The sequence below is a fragment of the Lepus europaeus genome, chromosome 1 (genome assembly GCF_033115175.1).
Source record: "Lepus europaeus isolate LE1 chromosome 1, mLepTim1.pri, whole genome shotgun sequence".
NCBI lineage: Eukaryota > Metazoa > Chordata > Mammalia > Lagomorpha > Leporidae > Lepus > Lepus europaeus.
The window spans coordinates 183,011,729-183,026,717 of record NC_084827.1 but is presented as its reverse complement, the minus strand read 5'-3'; the positions used below and the strand labels follow the sequence as shown (position 1 = coordinate 183,026,717).

The 14,989-nt window shown below is 64.4% G+C and overlaps 1 protein-coding gene across 1 annotated transcript in view; it reads left to right on the top strand.

The window, feature by feature from the left end:
* ANKMY1 (ankyrin repeat and MYND domain containing 1) overlaps positions 1–14,989 on the top strand; it is a 52,085-nt gene that overhangs the window by 36,897 nt on the left and 199 nt on the right. The window contains exons 15-16 of the mRNA XM_062197516.1: positions 1,472–1,550; positions 2,443–2,603. Of these exons, the coding sequence (XP_062053500.1) occupies positions 1,472–1,550; positions 2,443–2,603 (240 nt within the window). The remainder of the gene's footprint in view (positions 1–1,471; positions 1,551–2,442; positions 2,604–14,989) is intronic.

The following is a 14,989-nucleotide window of genomic DNA, read 5'->3' as shown; positions in this document are numbered from 1 at the left end:
TGTACCCACCCCTCACACAAACACATATGCACCCCCCACACGCTTCCTGCCTTGCCCCTCAAACACGGCCTTCACGGCCGTCACAGGCGCAGCCCCTGCCCAGCCGAGGGTCTTCTAGTCAGGAAGCACTCGTAGGTGTTCAGGGAGTCGCAGTGCTCGGTGTGGCTGAGGCTCTGGAGAAGCCGCAGCCCCGTCCTTTGCTGGTGACTGTGGAAAAGGCTGTAATGCTTTGGGGGTGGCCCGGCTGCGCCTCGGGACGTTACGCATGGAGCCAGTCCGTGGCCCAGCCATTCCCTCCTCTGCCGGCGTTAGCCACAGTGACGAAGACATCCATCCGTGCAGAATCACAAGTGGAAAATGATACGTGCCCAGCAACCGGTGAACAAAGAAGCTGGGGTCCCTCGTGGGTCGGCGTGTCACTCCGCCGCAGAGGTGGGACACGGGCCCTCGCTTGCCAAGCGGGCGAGCCTTGGCATCAGCGCTGGTGGAAGGCGCCAGCGGTGGAAGCCCCCGCATGTTGTGATTCTGTTGATGGGAAAGGCCCGGAACAGCAGAGGTGCTGTGGAGGCAGAGGGAGGCGTGGTTGCTTAGGGCCGGGGGTCGGGAGCCAGGTTTTGTTCTGGGTGCTGGCCTGTTCCCCAGCTGGTGCTGGCCACAGGGGGCCGTGGCATTGTTCATTGACACGGGGGCTTTGAGTGATCTCGCCATAAAGTGGAGTTTTGATAACAGTCCCTCCTCGGTAGCACACAGAAGTCCCTCTCTCCATTGTCACACGCCTGGATTTTGGAGTAGTGACTGACAGCCGACCACTGTCACAGACCAGGCTAGAAGCATTTCCCTGTCCTGTGGCTGCACTGTCCCACAGCAGTGAGGGGAGTGGCCTTGGGTGCTGGGCGGGCAGGGAGGGTTGGGCGAGGAGCGAGGGGCTCCCACCGTCTCACTCCGGGCTGGCCGCTGTGTCTCTGAGGCTCCTGCGTCTAAGGGGCAGCAGGCCTGTGGACACTAGCCTTCTCGTGGTGGCTGACACGGTGTTCAAGGACAGGGAGCCGAGGCATGTGATGGCACCCTGTGTGGTTCTGTGGAAGTTACTGCTTGGGGGTTCTTGGCCACTGTGCCCCTGCCACCAGCTGCCGGAGAGCAGGGCCAGGCGTGTCCCCTCTGCAGAGGGGCTGTGAGCTGGGCAAGGCTGAGCGTAGCTAGTGTGGTGGCCAGGGGGTGCACTGCAGGGGTGGGGCGTGGATGGCCAGTGCAGGTTGACCGGGGGGCTGCAGATAAGAGGGCGTGGGTGGGGGTGTGGGGGGAGCCTGAGGGCTGAGCCCCTTCCCTGGAGGCTGGGGCCCACCCCACTCTGCCTCCGTGCTCCTGCTGCGGTGCCTGCCTGCCCGCAGTGCAGGGGGGCGTGACTGATGCCCAGGGAGGTGGCGTCCACTGTGCTGGCCCCCAGCCCCTCGCTGACGTGGGTCTGTTGCAGCGGAGCTGGTCTCGAGCCACAGGCTGAGGAAGAGGAACTCCAGCCTGCCCAAGACGCTGAGCATGGAAGAGCCGGAGAGGCAAGTGCTGCCTGGGGCCTGGGGCTCCCCTCTCCCACCCCCACACAGGACAGCTTCCCTGTCTGACCCTGCAGTGCTGGGCCCTGACCAGGCAGCCCTGATCACACTGATATGACATAAAAACGTTTCCTTCCCTGGTTCCCTGGTTCTGTAGAGAATTCTCTGCTCCTTTCCTTAATAGGCCCTGAGCTAGTGACTATGGCAGCTGTGTGCACAGCGCCACCTGCAGGGCTCTCCGAGCTGTGTGTGCACAGCGCCACCTGCAGGGCTCTCAGAGCTGTGTGCACAGCGCCACCTGCAGGGCTCTCCGAGCTGTGTGTGCACAGCGCCACCTGCAGGGCTCTCAGAGCTGTGCACAGCGCCACCTGCAGGGCTCTCAGAGCTGTGTGTGCACAGCGCCACCTGCAGGGCTCTCAGAGCTGTGTGTGCACAGTCTCACCTGCAGGGCTCTCAGAGCTGTGTGCACAGCCCCACCTGCAGGGCTCTCAGAGCTGTGTGTGCACAGCGCCACCTGCAGGGCTCTCAGAGCTGTGTGTGCACAGCGCCACCTGCAGGGCTCTCAGAGCTGTGTGCACAGCGCCACCTGCAGGGCTCTCAGAGCTGTGTGTGCACAGCGCCACCTGCAGGGCTCTCAGAGCTGTGCACAGCCCCACCTGCAGGGCTCTCAGAGCTGTGCACAGTGCCGTCTGCAGGGCTCTCAGAGCTGTGTGTGCTTGGCTGAGTTTGACCTGTGTCCTGTGTCCTGGTGTATGGCCAGTGTGGTTTGCTAACTGTGGCACAGGACCACAGCAGTGAGCAGAACAGTGCGTTCTGTGTGACGCTGCTCGGGACGCGGGTCCCAGGCAGCCCCTGGTGGGGCGCAGGTTCACTGAGCCCAGCGCCTGCCTTGCAGCATCCCCTTCTTCAAGTTCTGCTACCACTGCGGCCGCTCCATCGGGGTCCGCCTCTCGCCCTGCACGCGCTGCTACGGGATCCTGACGTGCAGCAAACACTGCAAGACCAAGGCCTGGGCCGAGTTCCACAGGAAGGACTGCGGCGGCTTGGTGGCCATCGGTAGGTCGGGGCGGCGCCGGCCGGGCCTGCGGCCTCCACGCTTCCTCTAGGACTTCCCAAGTGGCCAGGCTGGGCTGTGGGGCCCTGCCCCGTGTGACAGCCGTGCCCAGGGAGCTGGCACTGGTGCCCGGGCTGCCTTCCTCCTATGGGCTCTGTTCATACCTGGGGGCTCTTTGTTGGACACCCCTGCCCCTTGACCTCTGGGCACTTGGCATTGGGGCTGCTTCTGGGGGTTTCTTCTCGGCCTACCCCTGTCCTGTGTCATGGTGGACCTCCAGAGGTGCTGTTCCTGGGCTCCTTCGAGGCAGGAGATGCCTGAGCCTGGGTGTAGAAGCTGTGGGTGGCTTCCGCCTTGAGCCTTTGTGGGTGCCGGGTCCCAGGTGGGGGTGCAGAGGAGCCCAGGGCCTCCTGGGCTCCCTCTCGCTGTGCTGCTGCCCTTGCACTGTGCCCAGGAAGCCGTGCCTGCCCGTCACCCACATTCTGTCCTGGTGAAGCGGGTTCTCACCGGCAGACACCTGCCGTGTGTGCACCCCTGACTGGTCACAGCCCCTTGGCCCGCAGACCCTGGGGCAGGCGGCCCTTTGCCGAGGCGTGCTCACAGCTAACACTGGGGCCTCCTGTGGACTGGGCATCGCGAGGCCAGGACCAGGGGCTGCAGCCCTCGGGGTGGGGCTCCGGCACCACTGGGGCTGCGCTGGGGCAGGAGCGCTCTGTCCAGGGCCTGGGGCTCCACGGCTGCACGGCCAGGACCAGGGCCTCCTCTTTAGGCTCCCCCTCCCCTCCCCCACGCCCATTCCCCCAGGGCCCTCTCCCGAGGCGGAGCTCTGGAAGGTGGAAGGATCTCTGTGATAGAGGAGGGAGCAGCGCTGGAGGCCCATGGCCAGGGGAGGGGCCCAGGGTCACGCCCCCTGCCTGCCGCCTGCCCCTGGGGCCACCACTCGGCTGCTGGACCTGGCGGCCACCTCCAGCCCGGCTCGGAGTCTCCCTCTGAGCTCGCAATAAAGTGGCCCCCAGGGTGTGCGTTCATCTGCACCCCGGGACAGACCTCCAGCTTCTAGAACTTCTGTGCACTGTGTGCTGGCTCCACCTCTGCCTTGCGCCCCTGGCGGCTCCAGCCACTACCTTCCCTCGGGCTAACGGCTCCCTGCTGCCGCCCGCCCGCAGACCTCAGGTTTGCGTGTTCCACATGTGTGTGCCGTGTGAGTGTCCACCCTGTGCCGGTGTGTTCTGGAGGGCCATGGACACAGCACTCAGTGGGAGGGCACAGGGCACCGGGAAGGAGCCCGGTTGGGGCAGACACAGTGATGGACCTGACCCCTGCTCTCCGACGCTCCCAGGCTCCGCGCCGGGGGAGGGTGCTGTGGGCAAGGTGGGGTCCACGTCCCCATCCCAGGTCCTGCATTTTACAAATACCGTGCTCAGAGGGAGGAGAGGGAAACACGTGTGTGGGCCTTGCCCAGGAATAGAGTGGGCACGGGAGGGAAGGGGGGTGGGGGAGGGAGAGGAAGGGGTGGGGGAGGGAGAGAGCCTCCGAGCCTCGGCAGGAGATGGAGCCCCTCCCCGTCGCTGGCCTCTCACGAGGTCAGAAAGAGGAATGCTTACTTGGTACCACCCCCCGGGTCCTGGGGGAGGGGTCATGTGACTGACAGGGGGGATGACACAGGGTGGGGAGGTGTGGATTGCAGCTGTGGTCCTGGTGGAGCTCCCTGCTGTTCCCACATGAGGGGTGCCAGGCTTTCCAGGGGCTCCCCCTGGGCGCAGGGCTGGGCCTCTGTACCCCAGTATGGGCCAGGCGCTGGCTACAGGTCATCCCAGAGGTGAGCTGGGCCCCTGCCCTTCTGGGTGCAGGGGCTCGGGGAGGGGTGGATGTGGGCGCCCCAGCTTGCACGGCGTCTGGTGGAAAGGGAAAGGGGTACGAGGGCGCTGCAGAAACTCTGGGAGGTGGAATTGGAAGCTGAGTTTATTGGGGTGCGAGCAGCCTGGCCACCGTCTCGTTTCTTCACAATGCGCGTTTTCCATGAAGTTTGAGCGCCCCTGCCTTGCTGGTACTGTCCTGGTTAGAGAGTGTGCAGCCAGCAAAGGAAGCAGGAGTCACTGAGGGAGTGATGCCCGCCAGCCCAACAGCACATGCAAAGCGCAGCTGCACCACCCGGACACACACAGAACACGGCAAGGACACACGGACACGCGTGAGAACGCCAGGAGGACCACCCCTGTGTGTTCTCAGCTAGGCCTGGAAAACCCTCTGCCATTAAATATGTTTCTACATCTTCCCTAAATTAAAAGCGCTTATTTAAAGTCTTGATTATGTAGGCAGTATAGGCTTATTGTTTATAAAAGACAAAATGAAGTATTCTTCAAAGACAAGAATTCTGAGCCTATGGACTTTAATCTGTGCTGGACCGTGTGCACACACATGCACTTTCCATGTAACACATCCTCACACCTGCACACACGTGCACTTTCTCATGTACACACCCTTACCTGCACATATGTGTACTTTCCCATGGACACACCCTCACCTGCACACACATGCACTTTCTCATGTACACATCCTCACCTGCACACACATGTACTTTCTCATGTACACATCCTCACCTGCACACACATGTACTTTCTCATGTACACACCCGCACACCTGGACACATGGGTACTCTCCCATGCACACATCCTCACACACATGCTCACACGTGTACTCTCCCATGCCCACATCCTCACACACATGCTCACACATGTACTCTCCCATGTACACATCCTCACACCTGCACACGTGCACTTTCTCATGTACACATCCTCACCTGCACACACGTGCACTTTCTCATGTACACATCCTCACCTGTACACACATGCACTTTCTCATGTACACATCCTCACCTGCACACATGTGCACTTTCTCATGTACACACCCTCACCTGCACATATGTGTACTCTCCCATGGACACATCCTCACACACATGCTCACACGTGTACTCTCCCATGCACACATCCTCACACACATGCTCACACGTGTACTCTCCCATGCACACATCCTCACACACATGCTCACACATGTACTCTCCCATGGACACATCCTCACACACATGCTCACACACGTGTACTCTCCCATGCACACATCCTCACACACATGCTCACACGTGTACTCTCCCATGCACACATCCTCACACACATGCTCACAGTGTACTCTCCCATGCCCACATCCTCACACACATGCTCACACATGTACTTCCCCATGGACACATCCTCACACCTGGACACACGTGTACTCTCCCATGCACACATCCTCACACACATGCTCACACATGTACTCTCCCATGCACACATCCTCACACACATGCTCACACGTGTACTCTCCCATGCACACATCCTCACATACATGCTCACACGGGTACTCTCCCATGCACACATCCTCACACACATGCTCACACATGTACTCTCCCATGCACACATCCTCACACACATGCTCACACGTGTACTCTCCCATGGACACATCCTCACACACATGCTCACACGTGTACTCTCCCATGCACACATCCTCACACACATGCTCACACACGTGTACTCTCCCATGCACACATCCTCACACACATGCTCACACATGTACTCTCCCATGCACACATCCTCACACACATGCTCACATGTGTACTCTCCCATGGACACATCCTCACACACATGCTCACACGTGTACTCTCCCATGCACACATCCTCACACACATGCTCACACACGTGTACTCTCCCATGCACACATCCTCACACACATGCTCACACGTGTACTCTCCCATGCACACATCCTCACACCTGGACACACGTGTACTCTCCCATGCACACATCCTCACATACATGCTCACACGGGTACTCTCCCATGCACACATCCTCACACACATCCTCACACCTGCACACATGTGCACTTTCTCATGTACACATCCTCACCTGCACATATGTGTACTCTCCCATGCACACATCCTCACACATCTGTACATACATGTATTCACGTACACACATCCTCACACACTTGCTCACACAGCTGCACCCCCGTAGTTTCTCATGAGCACTTTGGACACTGCTGACTGGTTTCTGTCAGCCGCCTACCTTACACTGTGTGTTAGCCAGCGTGGTGCCTGGTTGTAGGCATGCCATGATTTGTCTTCACACCGTAAAGAGTGTGCACACGCTCCATCTCCTGTCTGTTGTGCCCTTTGTGAAATAAGTCAGCGTTAGCAGTGTGGTGGACTGTGCTCTCAGAGTGCTCTTTGAGGCTCAGGGGGCGGGCGAGGGTCCCTCTGCACCTCTCACTGCTGAGCTGTGTCTTTCACACAGCTTTGTCCCCGTGCAGAGACGACACCCGCCCCCCCATTCCCTTTCATTGGCGAGTTTGGCTTCCCGGCATTGAGATGGCTCTCCAAACGGTAGCAGCCCTTCCTGCCTCATATGGGCAGAACCTTCCGGCAGCTAGAACTTGGCTGTGCCGAGTGCTTCTCCTTCGCGTTTCTGAGCTGTCCCTGGACCCTGACCTGCCGAGGGACGGGGTGGACGAGGAGTGGCGGGCACTCGCGGCCTTGTGTGCCCAGGTCTTTACAGCTGCTTTGTGCATGACTGCGATAGTCTTGCTCATGAGGCACGAGAGCCTCCTCGCTAGATCTTCCCCCAGATGGGCAGTGGACTGGGTGCCCCTTCCCTGGGCCACACGTGCTTCTGTCCTGGGTGCTGCAGGTGCCCCTGTGGCTGTGCACCTGCTGGCCAGACCTCCCTCTCCTCAGGGCCCCCAAAAGGCACCAGCCACCACCACTCTTTTCAATGAATTAGTGATTGTCAAGACCAGAAATGTCTTGGGGACTTTGTGCTCTTTGTGGGCTGGCTGGGTGCCCGGGGCCCCCAGGTCCCGGCCCCTGGGGCTGAGGCAGGACCATGCTTGGCTCCTCGGCTGTCAGAGATCACTCGTCCTCCTCACCAGGCACTCAGCACAGCTCTGCCCCCAACACCCGCTCAGTCCAGCCACTTCTAGAACCTTCTGCCATTCACCACCCCTGTCCTACTTGTGGTCTCACAGCCCTGCCGGCTCCAGGGCAGCTCCTCCCACCCTTGCCTGCTGGGCCCGGGGCCTCCCTGCAACCACCGTGCCCTGCTGCCCATGAGGCCCGGCCCAGCGGCCTGCCCCTTGCTGCTCCCGTCTCCTCTCTGGGCCACACCTGTAGGAAGCCCGTCCTCTGTCCCTGCTGCCCAGGAGCCCGCGTGCTGGGGGGAGAGCTGCATGGGACGGTGGTGTCTGGATAGGAGGGTGTGGGGCGGGGCTGCTGGATAGGAGGGTGTGGGCGGGGGCTGCTGGATAGGAGGGTGTGGGCGGGGGCGTCTGGATAGGAGGGTGTGGGCGGGGGCTGCTGGATAGGAGGGTGTGGGCGGGGGCTGCTGGATAGGAGGGTGTGGGGCGGGGGCGTCTGGATAGGAGGGTGTGGGGTGGGGGCTGCTGGATAGGAGGGTGTGGGGCGGGGGCGTCTGGATAGGAGGGTGTGGGCGGGGGCGTCTGGATAGGAGGGTGTGGGGTGGGGGTGTCTGGATAGGAGGGTGTGGGGCGGGGGCTGCTGGATAGGAGGGTGTGGGGTGGGGGCTGCTGGATAGGAGGGTGTGGGGTGGGGGCTGCTGGATAGGAGGGTGTGGGGCGGGGGCGTCTGGATAGGAGGGTGTGGGCGGGGCTGCTGGATAGGAGGGTGTGGGCGGGGGCTGCTGGATAGGAGGGTGTGGGGCGGGGGCGTCTGGATAGGAGGGTGTGGGGCGGGGGCGTCTAGATAGGAGGGTGTGGGGTGGGGCTGCTGGATAGGAGGGTGTGGGCGGGGGCTGCTGGATAGGAGGGTGTGGGGCGGGGCTGCTGGATAGGAGGGTGTGGGGTGGTGGTGTCTGGATAGGAGGGTGTGGGGTGGTGGTGTCTGGATAGGAGGGTGTGGGCGGGGGCTGCTGGATAGGAGGGTGTGGGGCGGGGCTGCTGGATAGGAGGGTGTGGGCGGGGCTGCTGGATAGGAGGGTGTGGGGCGGGGCGTCTGGATAGGAGGGTGTGGGGCGGGGGCGTCTGGATAGGAGGGTGTGGGCGGGGCTGCTGGATAGGAGGGTGTGGGCGGGGGCGTCTGGATAGGAGGGTGTGGGCGGGGCGTCTGGATAGGAGGGTGTGGGCGGGGGCTGCTGGATAGGAGGGTGTGGGCGGGGCGTCTGGATAGGAGGGTGTGGGGCGGGGGCGTCTGGATAGGAGGGTGTGGGGTGGGGGCTGCTGGATAGGAGGGTGTGGGGCGGGGGCGTCTGGATAGGAGGGTGTGGGCGGGGGCGTCTGGATAGGAGGGTGTGGGGTGGGGGTGTCTGGATAGGAGGGTGTGGGGCGGGGGCTGCTGGATAGGAGGGTGTGGGGTGGGGGCTGCTGGATAGGAGGGTGTGGGGTGGGGGCTGCTGGATAGGAGGGTGTGGGGCGGGGGCGTCTGGATAGGAGGGTGTGGGCGGGGCTGCTGGATAGGAGGGTGTGGGCGGGGGCTGCTGGATAGGAGGGTGTGGGGCGGGGGCGTCTGGATAGGAGGGTGTGGGGCGGGGGCGTCTAGATAGGAGGGTGTGGGGTGGGGCTGCTGGATAGGAGGGTGTGGGCGGGGGCTGCTGGATAGGAGGGTGTGGGGCGGGGCTGCTGGATAGGAGGGTGTGGGGTGGTGGTGTCTGGATAGGAGGGTGTGGGGTGGTGGTGTCTGGATAGGAGGGTGTGGGCGGGGGCTGCTGGATAGGAGGGTGTGGGGCGGGGCTGCTGGATAGGAGGGTGTGGGCGGGGCTGCTGGATAGGAGGGTGTGGGGCGGGGCGTCTGGATAGGAGGGTGTGGGGCGGGGGCGTCTGGATAGGAGGGTGTGGGGCGGGGGCGTCTGGATAGGAGGGTGTGGGCGGGGCTGCTGGATAGGAGGGTGTGGGCGGGGGCGTCTGGATAGGAGGGTGTGGGCGGGGCGTCTGGATAGGAGGGTGTGGGCGGGGGCTGCTGGATAGGAGGGTGTGGGGCGGGGCGTCTGGATAGGAGGGTGTGGGGCGGGGGCGTCTGGATAGGAGGGTGTGGGGCGGGGGCGTCTGGATAGGAGGGTGTGGGCGGGGCTGCTGGATAGGAGGGTGTGGGCGGGGGCGTCTGGATAGGAGGGTGTGGGCGGGGCGTCTGGATAGGAGGGTGTGGGCGGGGGCTGCTGGATAGGAGGGTGTGGGGCGGGGGCGTCTAGATAGGAGGGTGTGGGGCGGGGGCTGCTGGATAGGAGGGTGTGGGCGGGGGCGTCTGGATAGGAGGGTGTGGGCGGGGGCTGCTGGATAGGAGGGTGTGGGCGGGGGCTGCTGGATAGGAGGGTGTGGGGCGGGGGCATCTGGATAGGAGGGTGTGGGGCGGGGCTGCTGGATAGGAGGGTGTGGGCGGGGCTGCTGGATAGGAGGGTGTGGGTGGGGGCGTCTGGATAGGAGGGTGTGGGGCGGGGGCGTCTAGATAGGAGGGTGTGGGGCGGGGGCGTCTAGATAGGAGGGTTTGGGGTGGGGCTGCTGGATAGGAGGGTGTGGGGCGGGGGCGTCTAGATAGGAGGGTGTGGGCGGGGGCTGCTGGATAGGAGGGTGTGGGGTGGGGCTGCTGGATAGGAGGGTGTGGGGCGGGGGCTGCTGGATAGGAGGGTGTGGGGTGGGGCGTCTGGATAGGAGGGTGTGGGGTGGGGCGTCTGGATAGGAGGGTGTGGGGCGGGGGCTGCTGGATAGGAGGGTGTGGGGTGGGGCTGCTGGATAGGAGGGTGTGGGGCGGGGGTTGCTGGATAGGAGGGTGTGGGGCGGGGCTGGGACTGAGTCCAGCACTGTCAGCAGCTGGAGGCCTTTGCCTCTGACCTGACGGCCAGGCAGGAGCTGTTGGCTCAGGGCGGGGGCCCAGCTGCTGACTCAGTGGCCCGCACGGAAGAGGCCACATCCCCTGGTGGACAGGTGGCTCCACAGGGAGGTCCGTCCCTCTCATGGTCACGTGACGACCACATTGTCCCCCCACGTGGTGAAGAAGACCTGCACCGGTGGCCACTGTGGTGGCTGCCACGGTCTCTGCAGGTGGAGATGGCACGTCCTTCGGCCCGGCAGCCTTAGGTGGCAGTGGCGGAGGGGACAGTGGTAGTGGTGGGCACTCACGGCCTTGTGGGCACACAGTGACTGTCTCAGGTGGACACAAGGCGCTCACGCCTCTCCATAGATGACTGAACTTCCACGTTTGTTCTTCGGTCATTCTATAAGTGTGGCTGCATTTTTGGCCCGGGAACCTTTGCCTGTTCCTTGCCCTCGCCCAGCCTGGTCCCTGCCTGCTGGCTCCAGGGTGCGTCTTCCTGCCCAGCCCCCGCTCCACTCTCGCAACCCATGACCTCTGACGGCTCCGGCCGCAAGCTCTTCTTCCTCTTTGCTCACTTGGAGCATCCAGTTTGCCTGGGATTTGGTTTCCTCCATCTTCAGAATATTCCAGAACATGGCCAGCTCTCCCGGAGTCGTGGCAGTCACCGCAGCATCTGGGGAAGGTAGAGGGACGTGTGACCCCCAGCCCCCGCTGTGTGCATGCCAGGCCTCATGTGTGGGAGAGGCCAGCAGTGCCCAAGTCGGGGAGCAGCTGGGTCTGGTAGAGCCTCGGGTGTCGTCGGCTCTGTGGTCAGCGTCCCCTCTACGGACCAGGCTGTCGGAGTCCAGCGCCCAGAGTGCTCTGAGCAAGGGGCGGCCTCCCCGGGGCACCCAGCCCTGGGCTACCACCCCAGACCCTGCCCTTCCAGAAAGTTCTCTGCTGCTCCTGCGCCGAGCACTGGAGGACTGAGTGGACCACCTGCCCGGCCGCTGCTCCAGCCCCTGCCCTGGGCTCTGCTTCCTTCTCTCCCTCCCCCACGTGTGTCCTGGGGGCTCTCCGGCCCGGCCTGTGGCTCTCGTGGGTGCCTAGCCCTTTTCTGCCCCAAGGCCCGTCCTGGCTCTGCAGGAAGAAGCAGGAATGCCGGGGCCTTTTCTGCCCTCCCCGGACACACCCGGCCGGGGAGTCCCTGAGGTGGAGACGCTGGGGCGCCGGGGCTTGAGGTTGCCCCTGCCGGGAGGACCTGGTGTCCCCTCCCTCAGGCTGAGGCCAGCAGTCTGCCCCCCGGCCCTCTGCTGTCTGCCCTGCTCCTCCCCAGCCGCCGTGCCTGGACTCTCGGGTCCTCTCCTGGGGGGCCGGGCTCAGCACCAGCTCACGCCCCCCCCCCCCAGTCTGGGGAGGAGGCGGGGCCCCCTGCCCAGTCCCATGGTGTCCGTGAGGTGAGGCTGGCTGGGGAGGGCAGAGGGCAGGATGTCAGGCGTGTGCTGCAGAGTGCGGATCCGATTCGGAAGGGAAGCCAGGTGAGGGGCTGCGGACAGGCAGGGGGAGGCAGCGGTGTCCGAGCTGGACAGGCCCTCGAGAGACAAGGGCCAGGCAGGCCGGGGACCCATGGGTGCCGAGGGGCTGACGGGCCCCACGCAGAGGAGCCCCATGTCAGACTGGGGCAGGGTGGGCCGCCCTTCTGGGGCGTGGGCAGCTGCCTGGAGCTTGGCCAGGTGGCCATCAGCGGGGGCTGGCAGTGGAAGCAGGTGTGGAGTCTGGGGGGGGGGAGGCCGGGGTGGGGCTCGGGTTCCGGCCCAGAAGGCTGTGATGAGACAAAGGGCCCGGAATGTGCGGGAGTCCGGAGCCCCGCGCTCTGTGGAGGCACAGGCAGCAGCTGAGGGCCCAGCCCGCTCCCCACGGAGTCCCCGTGCCCCTCCCGCCACAGCCCCAGGCCTGGCTGCCTTCAGTGACCGCTCCTGCTCCTCCCCGCTGTGCGGGGCGTGTGCTCCTCACAGAGGCTCGAGGGATGCGGATCCCCTGTGCGGTATTAAAACTAGAACCACGCCACGCCGGGGGGCCACAGGGGCCTGGGCCCCTCGCCTCGCCCCGCCCTGGAGCTGGGCTGGCAGCTGCCCGTCACCTCCCATGTGGCGGGCACTACTGCTGCCCAGTTAAGAGTCCTCTAGAGTGGAAGACAATGCAGTGGGCATTTCTCCCTGCAGTGGTCGCCGTCTGTGTACGCCGTGTGTGTGCGTGTGTAGCCTTGGCTCTCCTGTCATGTCCACGTGGGAGGCCCTCACGTGTCCCCTGGCGTGTGCACATGGGAGGCCCTCACATATCCCCCGTCATGACTGCATGGGAGGCCCTCACGTGGTCCCTCTACATGTCTCCTGTCATGTTCCGGTGGAAACTTTCATGTGGTCCCTCTCATGTGTCCCCCATCGTGTCCATGTGGGAGGCCCTCACGTGCTCCCTCTCACGTATCCCCTGCCGTGTCCGTGTGGGAGGCCCTCACATGGTCCCTCTCATATCCCCCGCCGTGCCCGTGTGGGAGGCCCTCACGTGTCCCCCGTCGTGTCCGTGTGGGAGGCCCTCATGTGGTCCCTCTCATATCCCCCGCCGTGCCCGTGTGGGAGGCCCTCACGTGTCCCCCGCCGTGTCCGTGTGGGAGGCCCTCATGTGGTCCCTCTCATGTGGCCCCGTCGTGCGTGCAGCCGGGAACCTGCCCTCTGGGCCGGCTTGCTCAGCGGTGACATGGCAGAGCCGCCTTCCGCTCCTTGTTCCCGCAGCAGAGGGTGGAGGTCCTGGGACGCAGACGCCCTTGCTCTGTGGCGTGCGGGGGTCCTGGCCCGAGTTCAGTTCTCTTCCTCTCTGCTGCTGTCTCTCCAGTCGTCCTCACGGAGTCTGGGGCCCGGGTCTTTGTGCCCAGGGCTCCATTCAGGCTGAGAGCCTGTGTGGGAGGAGTGGGCTCTCTGCTCTCTGGGGGCAGGGCCAGGTCTTGGTTCCAGCCCCACTTCGGTGTGTCCATGTCGAAGACACCCTCTCCCTGCTGGCCCTCCCAGCCCAGCCCCGTCTGCAGAGAGCAGAGTCCTGTTCTCACCCCGAGCTGGTCTCAGCTCCAGCTGCAGCCCCCCTGCTGCCAGGTGCACCTGTCACACAAGCCCCTGCCGGAGGTGTGGGAGCCGCCACCACCGCCCACAGAGGCCGTGGGGCTTCCATCCATGTTGGCGAGGGCCTGTGTGTTTAGCTTACTCGGTGAGAAGCTGGGTCTGGGGTCTGCTCACACTGGGACGTGGAGGTGAGGGTGGGAGATGTGTCAAGGGTGTTGCCTGAGCCGCTGCCACCTTTCCAAACCAGACCCTCCCTGGGCGGCCACGTGTCCTGGGGGGGGGGGGGGAGGCCGGCAGGCCCAACCGTGTGTCTGCCTGGCGCGTCCTGGGGTCTCTGCTTCCCCACACTGGGCTCAGAAGCGTGGCCTGGGAGCTGGGAAGGCTGTGCCCGCGGAGGAAGCGTCTGGATTCACTGGTGCTCACTGGCAGAGCCACGGGTTCGTTTCTCTGTGGGGTGGGGGTGGGGTCTCCCAACTCCTCGCTGAATGGCCCTGGGGTCCCCCTCCTCCCCCAGGTGCTGCCTGGCTTTAGCGCTCTGGCCTACACTGGCCCTGTCCTCAGTGTCCAGCAGACGCCCCGGTCTGGTCCTTCCTGGAGCCCGCGCTGCCCTGAGGCTGGAGAGGTGGACTTGGGGGTGGGGCTCAGTCTTACCTGCTGACCCTGAGGGGCAGCGGGGTCCCAGATGCAGCTCTCACAGGGCCTGGCCCTGGGGGAGGGCGCACATGGGGTCCCCATGGGAACGCACACGCCTGTAGGAGCATGCACACGCCTGTGCCTTCGTGTGAGCTGTTGATACCTGCACTGGCACGCCAGAGCTGTCCACAGGGGCTGGGGGCCACCGCTGGGGGTCAGGAGGCCGCCCTCTGCCCGCAGTGTGGCTCCGGCGGCATCTGTGGCTTCCTGGAGCCCCACAGGGAAGCAGAGGGCAAGGAGGGCCTCTCTCTGGCTCGCGGGAGGGCAGGCCCAGGCTGAGACGGGCGGGCGGGTGACCGTTCTGTCTGTGCCCGGCCTGCCCCCACCTCTTCCCCGTCTGCCCGTACCTGCTACTCACCCCCATGTCCCTGTCTGCTCCCACCTGCTCCCTGCCCCCCACATGTCCCCTACCTGCCTGTCTGCCCCATCTCTCCCCATTTGTACCCTCCCCCCAACCTGCCCTGTGCCCTTCCCCTTGTCTGCCCCCCACCATCTGCCACCGCCTGCCCCATCTGCCCTGTGCCCTCTCCCCCGTCTACCCTGTGCGCTCGCCGTTTGCCCCCGACCTGACCCCCATCTGCCCTGCACCCTCCCCCAACCTGACCTGCACCCTCTCCCCCACCTGCCCCCTCCCGTCTGACCTACACCCTCTCCCTCTCACCATCTGCCCCCCCCGCCCCGTCTGCCCTGCGCTCTCCCATCAGCCCTGCGAGCTGTCTGCCCCCCCACCTGCCCCGCAAGCTCTCCATCTGGCCCGCACCCTCTCCCC